We start from the raw sequence: 13283 nt of genomic DNA, 5'->3' as shown, positions 1-13283 counted from the left end.
GCTGGAAGTGAGAATATTTCCTGTAAACCCTTTCCCAACTCCTTCTTCACGTGTCTGTCATCTCAGGCCTCAAAATCCCTTTGACAATCCCCCTTAGTCCCAGCCACACAAACAGATGTTATTGAAAGTGCTAATGGTTTCTCTACGCCCCTTCAAGTGGCCCGGCCTTTGTTCGCCCATCAGTTGGCCATCAGTGGCCCGACAATGGCTCTCCGGTATCTGGTATTGTCTCCCCCAACTGGAGAGGTTTAGGGGCCGCTCTTGTTGCCATTCTACAAAGGTATTATTGGAATGTGTCTAAAGTGTGAAAGAAAATTGGGGCAAAAGAAGTGGGATGGTGGTTAGGACAGAGGGGATGGGGGGGGGGGAGGAATTTTTCTTAAGTGGGAAATACCTTACCCTCACCACTCTTTTCTCTTCCTGGTTCTCTACTGAATTTGTCTGCTCAAAACCTGCTGCCATTTTCAAGCCTGGTACTATTAGTGAGAGCAGCTTGTAGTACCGCTAGTCAGAGCAGCTTGGAAGAACACATAGATGATGAAGCACTGATATGGGGTGGGGAAGGACTTAGAGGTGGTAATTGTTGCTCCCTGCAAGATTTTCACAATTTTTCTACATAGTACTTGTTTCTGATTTTGATACAGAATTGTTCCCCAAAAAATATTTCAGTTTGTAGACTCCCATATATGTTTTAAATATGCATAGGACCAGCAAATGTCAAACCCATTTTTGTTTTTGATTGATATCAAAGATGTAGCTACTAAGGGCTACCAGCAATGAATAGAATAATAGGTACTTGTTGAAGTATTTATTACTTCTCCTCTTGATAAAAGTATTTACATCTCAGTAAGACTCAAAAGTCCATATCATGTTAGCTCTGATTTTTCATGCACATGTGATTTGATGTAGTTTTTGTGATCATGATCAAATTTTTTTTTCTCTCTAGTGGTTCTTTTAAGCCACTGTTTAGGTGCAAGCATAAAAGCTACATCATTAGTCTTGAGTACAGTCTTTTTTAAGTAAAAGTAAAGTTGTTGGAAGAGTTGTGATCAGTGATACTCCACTGATAGGGCACAATAGACACTTCGAAATGTGGGGATAGTAGATTGTGAGAGATTGGGGAAGCTTTTTTTCGTGGAATAAAAGAATCATAAGTCTACACAGCAAAGAAAAGAAAAAACCACAGGTATCAATCCCCTCTCCTAATATCTTGAGTCTCTTAAATCTCTCCCTTTCTCTCAAACGGTCATTCTAATCCCTACATAGAGATGGTCAGTTTTCTGCATCCTCTAGGGTAAATCAAACATTTAACTCCACATACATTAGTCATCAATAGTGACATCACTCAGTGGTAGATGGGTAGTCTTGCTTCCAGACATTCTTTTTGTTCACTTGTCTGAATCGATGCTGCCAATGTCCTTTATCTGCAATGCCTTTATAAAGACCAGGTAGGATTAGAATGCCATGGAGTGGCAAGGCTGATCCATCTTGTATACATTCAAAAATTCCTGTAACAAATTGTGTACAACTTTATCACTGATCTCTGTGTAAGTACACACACAGCCGAAGAATCTCGACTGGACTCGGCCGTTACAGATTGAGTGTACACTTCGGATGCACATTCGTGGACGGGCGCTGTGCGTGGTTTTCGAATGTGCTCCGGTGAGCACTGACTGAAGGTCAATGCCATGAGGCCACCCATGTGGTTTCCTCGTGTTACCAGGTCTTTGATTGTATAGTTTTTTGTTGAGAGGGGGATTCAGGATTTAACTTTATGTGATAATTAGAAACCCCTTCTACAAAATATCAAAGAGCATCAATTCTAAAGGAGTTAAAAGTTTATTTGATGTTTGTTTTGAAATGGCTGAGATATCGAGAAAAAAAAGAAGAGTAGAACAAATTTATCCTAATAAAAGGTGGGACCAACCTTAAAGGCTTTATTGCAAAATGTTTATATTGTAGGATGTTTTATGATACAACTGATCTACATATATGCATCAAAAGTGATAACAGTTTTTTAAAATCACTTCTCCCACTGGTAAACAGTACTTTAAAAGTGGGAGAGTGGTATCCAGGGTACTTGCTTGACGTCATACCAAGGAGGTGCCACCTCCCAGGTCAGACCCCACTCCACCCTTCTACATGCGTCTGGTCCTTTCCCCTCTTGGATGTTCCACCTGTAGAAGCTAACCCCCTCCCCTACAGATATCTGGAAGGGTTCTTGACGGATATTCTGCCATCTTGGAGACTTAAAATTGCTTCATTATTTGCATGCTATATGGAAGGTTTGGAATATAACAATGAACTATGGCTACTCTTCTAGACTTGGAACATGATGGCTACGTGCTCAATGCTGGAATTATGTACTATGGCAGAGAACCCTGCAGAAATCTTGTTCATGTTGATATCATTTGATTTCCACTGTAAAGCTGTGGCTTCCACCTTTCTTTGCTTTTCTAGCCCTGTGTTGAATGATAAACTACTTATCACTGACTCAATGAATATGTCAGACAGTAATAATCAATGACGTTTACCACGGTAATTTTCGTGACTGTAAACAGCTCTTTCTCACCATAGATAAAGAATGCTGATTACACTGCCTTGTTTTTTAGGTTTTGTCAGTGGGATGCAGTCAGTGGGACTACACATTGGAGCAGCATCATAGGGGCAGTCATATAATCCTGCTTCAGATTCAAAACATTAGTGCATTTCAGTGCAAGCACGGACAGTCACCCTGGCTTCTCCATGCATGAATGTTCAACGTGCACGGCTGCAGTTTTCATGTCCTTCTCACTCTCCCTGATGAAGGCGACTGTCTTGTATAGTGTACGTGACTGAGAGATGATTTACACGGGTCAATATGGGACACCTCTAGGGCAGGAACCCCACTTGAATGGGAGGAAAGTTTGTGTGCTGGCCCCTCCCAACGAAGTGGGGGCCGCTGTACTTACGGACTGTAGGCCTACTGGTAGTTGATGAAACGAAGGAATATAATTATGGTAGCCTGAAACTGTTACGTGGAGCCCAGAGAGGCTGAACTTGGCCTGTCAGAGAATTCTGTGCCACCAACAGTGATTACATTTACGAGACAAAATCACATTCTGAAGGCTCTCCTCATATGCCTGTTAGCTTGGGGGGATGAGCACAAACTTGGAGCTTTGATCGTTAACCACCTGACAATTTATTCAATACGCCTCCAAATACTTGAATAGGGGGCAGGTGCATGTCAAAATATAACCAGTGCTTGCCTCAGTTTGGAGCCATTGAGCAGCTATTTCTGCACTCAGCCTCATCAATAATCTGAGCAGGTAGTCTCGGGTGATGCAGCCCCCCATGTAGAATTTGTCCCGTCTTCAACTTGAGCATAGAGATGAGATGTTGGAGGAGAGGGACTGGCGAGGATAGACTAGGTGCTTTCAAAGCCAACACTCCTTAGGGAGCAATTAGGTGCATATTTAATAAGCCTGGGTTGGAAGAACTCAGAGGAAGGACACGCATGATGATCCTCTAATTATGCAATGATTATTATTCAGGCAGACTGTCATGACATGTTGGCTGGTAGATTTATTTGAGGGGGAGCTTAGGAGAGCGAGACACCCCCTCGAGAAACAGAGCGGGATAATATCTAAACAATAAAGAAAATGGAGAAAAATATGTATATCAGAAAAACAAGCACCCATCTGGTGGATTTCATTCCGAGCTGAGCCAGTTTGTCATAGCTGTCATTTTTATGCGCCCATTGTGACCTCGCTCTGAACCTGTCTACCGTGAATATGTCCTTCCAGCCTAGAGGCGAATCTCTTGTCGTGGATCTAAGAAAACAAAGCGCAAAACAAAAACAACAAAATCCCAAAAGGGAATAAATGTTTGCCATTACTTTGAATCTGAATATGTGGGGATTCTGGTGATTATAGATAATGTTGTCTAATGAATACTGATATTTTCTTCATTACAGACCAATATTTAAAGAGAAATTATGCAACATCCTGCAATGGATACAATGTCAATTCTGCTGCAATTTTAGTAGTACACTGTATGCCTAAATCATTATTCTTTGTTATGTTTAATGATGTTTCCATTATTTCATTACTGAAAGTATTGGTGCTGTCTATGAATTAGAAAAAATATATATTTCCTATCTTAGTAGTACAAAATGTGTATATTCTCTTTGAGACCCATCCATAAATTGTCCAGAAGACAGTGATGATGAGGATTTTGCTGATAATAATGATTTTATAATTCAATACATTTTGACATTAGTCCGGAGAATGTATGATGTTGATAAGAGAAATATTGATAGGCCTCAATTGTCATTTTGCAGTCATTTGAGAGAAAACATTGTGTAGCTTGTGCATGGGATAGTTTAATGATAGATTGTTACAGTCAAATCCAAAATGGATATCAAATGACTGATTGTATTCAGCACAAGAGTCATGTTAGCTATATCACTGAACTTGACAATGTAAGAATTTTTGAAGTCCCAATTTTTCTTTGTTTACCGCCTATGATATCATCATGAAGAAAATTAGGGTTACATATTTATGTTGAATGGCTCAGAACATTGGACAACTCTTTAAAGGGATTATTGCCTCGTACATTAAATTCCTGTGTGTGTTTTTGTTTTTGTTTTTGTTTTTTGCTTTTGTCATAATAGAAGTTTGGAAGATTTCAATTACTACCTTTTTGAAGTGTCTGCCAGTCAGAGCACAGCTGTTCCACTTACAGCCCACCCTCCCTTTGTGTAGTTTGCAGGGCAGTATGTTTAAAATGCAAATTGTGCCTTTTGAAAAATCCACTTCATTTGTGCCCATAGGCACGCTAGACACCCAGGCAAATAAAGCACACACTCATGTTCCTTCTGTCAATACCACTTGGGTCTTGCTGCTGAGTCTTTTTCAACATCTTTTCAGTGCCCTTGTCTGCATTGCATGTCTCCCTTTCCAAAAAGCCATTCTCTTGAGTGCAGTCGTACATATACACATATTGCATGATGTTTCTTAAAAGGTACAGAGAAGGTGTAAGCAGATTCCTGCTACCCCTTTGCCCCCTGGGTGAACATGCTGTCCCACTTTCCATCTCCTAGCCACATATATACAATACAAACCTTGATCCAGCCCCTAAAATACATGATAATCCCGCAAAGCTCTGAAATCCAAACATGAACCCCATATGCTCGCCAGCTGGGTCCAGAGAAGTTTCAGTGAGACTTGGTCGTAGGCAAATTTCTCCTCGTGCGTTTCATTGATATTTCTTTATGTACAGCTTCCTTGGGAATGGCTCTTTATTTTTCGTTGTGATTATGATGGCAATGTTGGAAATGGCAATATTTATGATGATAATGATAAGGATAATGATACAAACACAAATAACTAGTTATACAATCTATCAATATAATTGTTATTATTTAAATCAAATGCTATGGTTATTATCATCTTCATCATTGTTATATCTGCTTGTATCCTTTATAGGAATCCTAAGGAATACACTTGTCGCAGCATCTGAACTGCACTACTAGCATATCTTTTGTGTTTTCAATGTCATTTGTAATGAAGAAGTTTGTTGGAATGATTCTTCCTCCCCCCCCCCCCAACTCACACAGATCAAGTATAATTCTAAGACATATCATGATGGTCCATCAGCAGAATGGCATATTTTCAGGGGATTGTCAGGTTGCCCAAATAGTATGTGTGCTTTGGGTGTCTTGAGTGTGTATGTACCGTAGTTTGTGATCGTTTATCCTGTAGTGTTGATTGTTTTTGTTTGTTTTAGTTACTTCTTTTCCTTGCCCAGTTGATTGAAAGAAATTCTCATTCCTTCCTTTTAAGAAATAAATTTTGCCACAGTAGAAATACAGAAATCTGTTTGGTGGTGGTGGTGGTGGTGTGTGTGTATACGGTGTATGGACTCAAATAAACCGACCGATGGATACTTCCAAGGATTGAATTGTTCCCAACTCATCAGAAGCTCCAGACACTTTCCTCTTGACTTGTTTGCCGTCCCAATCAGTGTGGAGATGAAGATACTCAGTTTGTATGGAACCTTGTGCCTGATTGCTGAGAAATCAAAAGTATGAGTTTTGTAACTCTCACATAAAGTGTGTCGGACCTCTCATGACAAAGGGAAGTGGCACCAATTTGGTGTTGAGGGAACCTATTACTGTACCACTTGCTTTTATTTGAAAGTCTACCATTTCAAATCAGTGAAATGAAGTGTGATCAGTGAGAGTGGTGCATCCCTGTCTATGTTTCTCATGCTAGCTGGATAGTAACATTTTCACTTTAGCGGGGGGAATCTTATATTGGTGCTGAGGCCTGCATGGTGCAATCGTGTGTCCAGTGTGGGTAGTCTCCTTTATGATCTGTCTGCTCATCAATCTAAAACTTCGAAATTTACCCCAGCAAAAGAGTCATTGTGAGTTGTGAGATGTGTATTAGGAAGTGAGACCATACAAAACATAGCTCAATATAGAAAAGGAAGCAAAAGGAGAAACAAAATCAACATACAAAGAGTAAAAACTTGTGCAAAGTCAGACCAGTTTCACCCAAAATAGTATCTACTGGTTGGTTGTCAGTACAATGTAAGTAATACGGGGTCTTGAGGGCAGCTGGTTGTGAGCTCTTTGTTGTGTTTTATGTCCCTCATGCAGTACTCTTTTGTTTTGTGCATGAAATGTCACTAATTTCATGTGCGCTCAGGCCAAAAGCGCACGCCAAATGATACTTTCTTTCAATGACACTTAAGTTACGTTCAAATGGTGATCCTTAACCTCGAGGATAAGCTAACTTCAAGGATAAGCTCTATTAGGCGCCAAGCGTTGCATCAGCCTTTTCATCAACGAAATGACTGATTTCTTGACGAAATCAACTGTGCGACACTTGGCGCCCCATAGAACTTATCCTCAAAGTTAGCTTGTCCTCAGAGTTAAGGATCACCGTCTAAACATAAGTTTTATTTGTAGACATTTTCTTAAACAGAGGTAGTTGGGACAGTCATACCAATTCAGGTAAACTTATACATGTTAGTCTTATTTGTTTTTGAAAACACAACAGGATTATTTAGTATTTATAAGAGACATCTGCATAATATGAAGACATTCTGCAGGTGCATTCAACCACAACTGAGAAGGCATGATTAGATAATTTGATGACATTAGATTTAAAAAACAAAAATAAAAGAAAACTTGTGTCATATGTCTGATCGTACTCAGTTGTTCACACCTGTTGGCTACTTTTGTGTAATGAATTTCTTGTTTGAAAGCAATTCTTTGCTTCATGATGAATTCTTGTCAACCTGTTGTACGACTTCAATTGTGAAAGATTACACAATGGACAAAACAGACGGAAGACGATGCTGCGGACAATATGCATCAACCGATGATATGAATGAATTCAGTGCCAGTTTCTGTAGAAATGTTATCTGTGTTTATCCCTCTTCCCCCAGTCAGTACCCATCATATTTTAATCCTCTCATTAATCTCTCCAAAAAGCCCTCGTATTAATCCGTGTGTCCTACCATCCTCCCTCCCATAGATCGTCATCGCATGAGGAGAGACAAGTACAATAACTGTGAGTTGACGCTTGGATTTATTTTTTCTCATGTGTGTTGCACCACCCATCATGACCCCTGACCTCTCACCTCCTCCACCTCTTCCTCTTCCTCTGTGTCTTCCATCCCTCCATCTTTCATCCATCACCGTCATCACCATCCTCCGTATTAATGCACTGTCTGTATCTGTGGGTCCCTTCAGATGTCCCATTTATCCCACTTTGTGTTTCATCATCCGCCATGCCATAGGCTTAGAGGACTTTCAGACTTATACAAGAACTTGCTGTAATCCAATTTTCCTGAAACCAACACATTTTGAGTGGTAGCGTGTTCATACACCAAAAGGAGTCTACTTGCTGACCTATGTTGAACTACAACGGGCAAACGTGATTTGAGAAATGTGTTGGAAGAAAATATGTGATTCAAGTTTGATTTCAGCTGAACATTGATTATCTCATAACACATTTACAAGCAAGTTTTTGTATAAGTCTAAAAGCACTCTTTCACCATATTTTTCAAATTTGGGGTTTTGTATGCAGTGTCCATTAACATCATAAATTGATACAATGCTTTTGTTGAAAGGAGTTATTAAGTAGGCTTGAACTCACAGTATTTTTTTTTTTTGTTACTTATGAAATGGCATTTAAAACCCAGTAAGATATGTTACGTTTTGTTAAACCACATGGAATATTGTATTGATTGAGTTACAAGATGGCACCTTCATAGACCTCTCTGCTATTACCAAATTAAAATAAGAATTCTCAAGCTCAAAGAGTTACTCTGAAGCATATTCAACTTGTCTGATTGACCTTCTGTTGTCACTTCTTTTTCTTTTTTGAGCTGGAGTCATTCTTCTTTATCTATTCATTTTTTTTTGGGGGGGGGGGGATGGGAGGGGAAGGCAAGTTTAAACTTTGTCAAAGAAGTATAAAACTGATAAATGACCAACAAACAAGCATGCAAACTTGTAGCTTCAGTGTCATTTTGAATCATAGATCAGTACACCTGCAATAATTTTACGTGCATGATGATGCAGACACGGTGCATGATATGCTTTAGCTTTCATCAAACATCCAAGCATATTTTCTTTTTCTTTTTTTTTACATTTTGCTTTTGTCTTTGTATGTGCTTCAACAACCATAATCCTTAATGGTGCGCTCTCCTGCAAAAAAAGAAAAAGAAAAAGAAAAAGTAAAACAGATACGATGAGCTGTCAAGAATCAGATATTGCTATCATAAATTCCCAATACCTTTGGAAGCAGATTCATGCCAAAATATTGAGTGAAGTAAATTTGATACACCAGATGGCCAGAAATGTCCACATTGATGCAGTGTGAATAACACCCGCTGCATGCAATGATATTTGTGTGATGGAATGGGTTTACCAAGGATAAAGCGACTGTACAAAATATTTGTTCATATCATGATTTGTAGCCATCCATCTCTGAAATGAGTTTGATATTATGCTTATTACCGTATTAGTATGGATGACTGTAAAGCAAAAGGCCATGGACAAATACAGGCTTTCATATGTGATGAATAGAACATGTTGGAGAACTCTACAAAGAGATGGGGTTACATGCAGATATTAGACCCCGTTTACAGTGCGGGGCTGGGCCGAGCTGCGGCCGAGCCGCGGCCGAGCCCAGCCTCAATTGCGAGGCCGGGCCCCGCAATTTTGTCCGTTTACACTGCCGGGCTCGGCCGTGCTTTTGATTCAAACCTTTCAGTATTTTGTCGTAGTGGCGCTCTGCTTGTAAACAAATGCAATTTGGTATTGTCTGGTTTTCAGACCCTTTGCCGAATGAATTCCGTGGCGATGAAGTCGCCGTTCGGGCAAAGGCCTTTGCCGAAGGAAAGAATCCTTTGCAGGACAAAACGACCTTAAACTATACTAGTTTTTGACGTTGAGGGGTTAATATCCTGAATAGCGAAAGATAGAGGCAGAGGGTTTGGAAACCAGACTAAAATTGGCCACGCAATTGGCCGCGCATTTGGCCCAGTTTGCGTTTACACCAAGAAAAGGCCGGGCTCGGCGGCGGCCGAGACCACCTCCAGAGCGAGGCCAAATGCGAGGCCAATTTTGGCCTCGCATTTGGCCTTTTGCGCGTTTACACTGAAGCGAGGCTGGGCACGGCCGCGCCCGAGCCGCGCCCGAGCCTCGCACTGTAAACGGGGTCCTAGTTTCATGAGAAGACTGAGGAACCTGTCTTATGCAGATATGGAATCTTTACTATTAAAGTCCTCGTCAATTGTGCATAGTACATTGTCCATATCGATCAAGACACCATTACATAAGAGGTACATGAATACAGTGTTGTGGAGTGAGACTAGCTTAGCTGAAGTCAGAAACATTTTCTTGCATTGAATAATCCTCAAAGTTTAGGGTCCATGGGCTTTCATCATCTGTCATGAAGTTTTTTTTTTGGACATAAAAACTCATCCACTTCATCACATACCTAACATCAGTAATTAAAGATAGCACATATTGTGTGTATTTATGGTTTTGAGTGTGTGCCTTCAATGTTAGCGAACTCTAATGCGTGGCCCATGTGTTTGTGTGCGTATACGCTGTATGTGGGTGTATGTATGTGTAAATCATTTGCAATGAGTGTTGGTGAAAATGTGATGCAGATTAGGAGTACATGCAGTTGAGATGTTGATAGAATTGCAAGACCTCTTTTTCTAGAGAACTACTGGTACTTGAAGCTGGAAGACAATATATTTGTGACAAGTTTTGAACATTAGCATCTTCCATGGATTTTTTTAAATTTATTTTTTATTATTGTTATTATTATTATTTATTATTATTATTTTTATTATTATTTTATTATTTTTTTTTTTTTTTGGGGGGGGGGGGGCTTTTCATGGTCCATATGTTATATAAATATGTGTGCTGCTGGAGTGTATGTGCTGTTGAAAACCATAAGGGCGTATGAGCCAAACCGAAGCCTGAGGGGTTATACCCTTCTGTCATTCATGAGGTAATATATTTACAGTGATGTTAAGAAGTATCATTGCAGTCTTAGCATTTTAAAAATGAAAAAGTCACGTAATTCTGTTTGATGAACTATCAAATCGTGACCAAAGCTGTCTTGTTAATGGAATTTTTGAGATATTGTCATTTCATTTGCACTTGGTATCCTTCTGTTCAGAAAAGAAACATGTGGAAGATCTGTAAATTTGGTTGTTCTGATGTGATATGTTCCGTGTCATGTGAAAATGTAACTCATCTTTGATTTTTTTTTTTTTTTTACTTTCATTTTGTTGGTCGGTCACCTAACAAAAGTTGTCCGAAATGTGCACAGTATATGTAAGTACCATCGTCCCTGTTCATAAGCTTGTTTATCCTTCTCATTCATTTTAGCTGCACCCCACTTTGTTTTCACAGTTTGCGGTTGTGTTCACACTATTTATTCACCGGTTCATTTTTTTTCCTTTCTTTTTATCCTTCTTGTTCACGTTGTCGTAGCAAGATTACTAGAAGCTTTGCGTTTTATGACATATGTAGATGAGAAAAGCCGATTCTTCTGAAAAAGGCATTAATACTTTTTTGATATCTGCATCTTTGTGTGTGGTAAGAAAATGCGAGTTTAAGCAAATTAGCAACAGAAAATTTGAAATGATTGTTGTATTCTGAAAATTGAAATTATTTGGTGCATTCTCCATCAGATGGTTCATTTCAAGCATTTGAGATGGAATGGGTACAAAGATAATGACTAGATGGGATAGAAAGTTAACCAACCAACTGTTAGATATTTTGAGGTATCTCTGTATATTTATTTTGCCCCGACAAAGTGGATTTTGGAGTTCAGAGTTCATGTGCAGAGTAATAATGGCAGTATTTCCTTCACCACTCTGCTGTTTTTGTAGAGTTCGTTGTCAGTGTCGGGTTGAAGATTATCCCATTTCACCATCCATCTTGTTATTTCCCCCCCTCGGTGTGTCCGCATCTAAGTTATTATACAACAGATAGCGCATAATGAGCCCTCTTACTGGCAGTGATGTATTTGGATGTTTATTTGTCGTCCATAATGTCCAAGTTACTGTTCAGTCTGAATCCCACAGCCCCCTCCCCCAAATTAATATAGACAAGTGTGGAGGAACTCCTCGCCCCACCCTCCCTGTCTTCAGCAGTGTGTAATCCTAGAGTTTACATTGCTTTTGCACATTTAAAAATGTATTGTGAAATATCACCCTCAACCCTTCCATATAGAGGCCTATAGGCAATTATTGAAAAAAAAAAACAAGTTGTTAATGCCATTCCTGATATTGTCTAGTTATCTCTATCCTCCCCCCTCCAGTTTTCATTATTTCATAACTGAATTTGTAGAATGAGATAAAGATGTGCACTTAAATTATGGCCATCGTAGTAGACATAGGTGGCAGACACATAACAGTGCATACGCAGTTATTCATTCATTCACCCCGAGTGTCCACTGTGACCTTGTGTGCTCTGGCATGCCTGTACAGGCTTTATCAGTAGAGGGAGCTGTTGACTTGAGAAACCGTAGCTACTCGAGGCAAGTGTAATATACAGTGGGTCTACTGAGAAATCATGTTTGCATTTTTTAAGTTTTTCATTTTTTAAGTGTTTTTCATTTTTTAAGTGTTTTTGCTGCTTAAGTTTTTGAATTTTAGTTACACATCACTTATTCTTGCTTCTGGTTTTTAAATGGAATCTTTGCATGGCATTATCTACTGATTTACTGATATTTTTTGGTGTTTTTTTATTGCAAATAATCTTTGTTTATTATTTTTTGATACACGAGTATTAGTAAATTTGCTTTTATTTGATTTGTCTGGAGATCAATACTTTTTACATCTGTTTTTATGTTGCAATGCTCAGAAATTTGGAAGTGCTTGAGTGAAATAATTACTTATTTCTATAAAGAAAAAGGTAATCTGATTTCTATTTCGTCATTGTTGCATTGTTTTGATTGAAAATCTTGATGATGATTCAATTTGATAATGATGAAAGCTAATTCAATGTCATCAAATTGATGTGTTGTGGAATAATAATATAGAATGAGCCATTGTGTGATGGTTCTAGAGTTCAAACCAGGTAAACAGATGTGGATGTAAGAGACAACATATGACAATCTCCATACATCAAAGGTCCTTCTCTATATCTTGAGGTCATGTAAGAATGACAAACAGACCATACCATCCCACCCCAGGGGAAAAGGAAAGGGGGGGGGAGGGGGTTGGGTCGAGCGGAAGAATTAACCCAAAATCATATCAGCTACTTCCGGTTATTTAGGGTATATCCCTCGTAAGACAACAAATACAAAACAACGCTGCAGCAAATGGGGCCGCCCTGTTTTGAAAGCCTAATGCCAATGTAAACGGGTCACGGAGAGTACATGACCCCTCCCGATGAGATTTCTGTCAGTGGTTGGGCAAATGGCAAGCTTTTGGGATGGTGGAGGGGGGAAGAGAATGAAATTTAAAGGTTTGGTCTGATTTTAGATTACCTTTTTGCTTTGTTTTCATGTGCAAGTGTAGTCTCATACCTTGTATATGGAGATATACTGTACCTCATTAGCTCTCAGCAAGAGTTAAATACGTGAAGTAGAGAAGAAATGAGAGATTGGAAATGCAATCAAGATCCATGTGAAAATTGTAGTGCATAATTTTTGGCTGAGTGGCAAGGTATTTGTTGTTGGCAGTTTCATCTCTTCTCTTTGACACCTTAGCCCTAATGGAAAAATACAGACAGACAGGCATATACATAC

The 13283-nt window shown here is 39.3% G+C and overlaps 1 protein-coding gene across 1 annotated transcript in view; it reads left to right on the top strand.

Moving 5' to 3' along the window:
• Positions 1-7540: 7540 nt before the first annotated feature.
• Positions 7541-13283, top strand: part of LOC139743868 (segment polarity protein dishevelled homolog DVL-3-like) — a 52067-nt gene continuing 46324 nt past the window's right edge. Inside the window, exon 1 of the mRNA XM_071654330.1 lies at positions 7541-7565. Coding sequence (XP_071510431.1) covers positions 7541-7565 — 25 coding nt within the window. The remainder of the gene's footprint in view (positions 7566-13283) is intronic.

Source organism: Diadema antillarum, unplaced genomic scaffold (assembly GCF_040938485.1).
Source record: "Diadema antillarum isolate AM-2024a unplaced genomic scaffold, OU_Dant_1.0 seq00001117_RagTag, whole genome shotgun sequence".
Taxonomy (NCBI): Eukaryota; Metazoa; Echinodermata; class Echinoidea; order Diadematoida; family Diadematidae; genus Diadema; species Diadema antillarum.
Note: the sequence above shows the minus strand (reverse complement) of the source record. Positions and strands in the feature narration are given on the sequence as shown.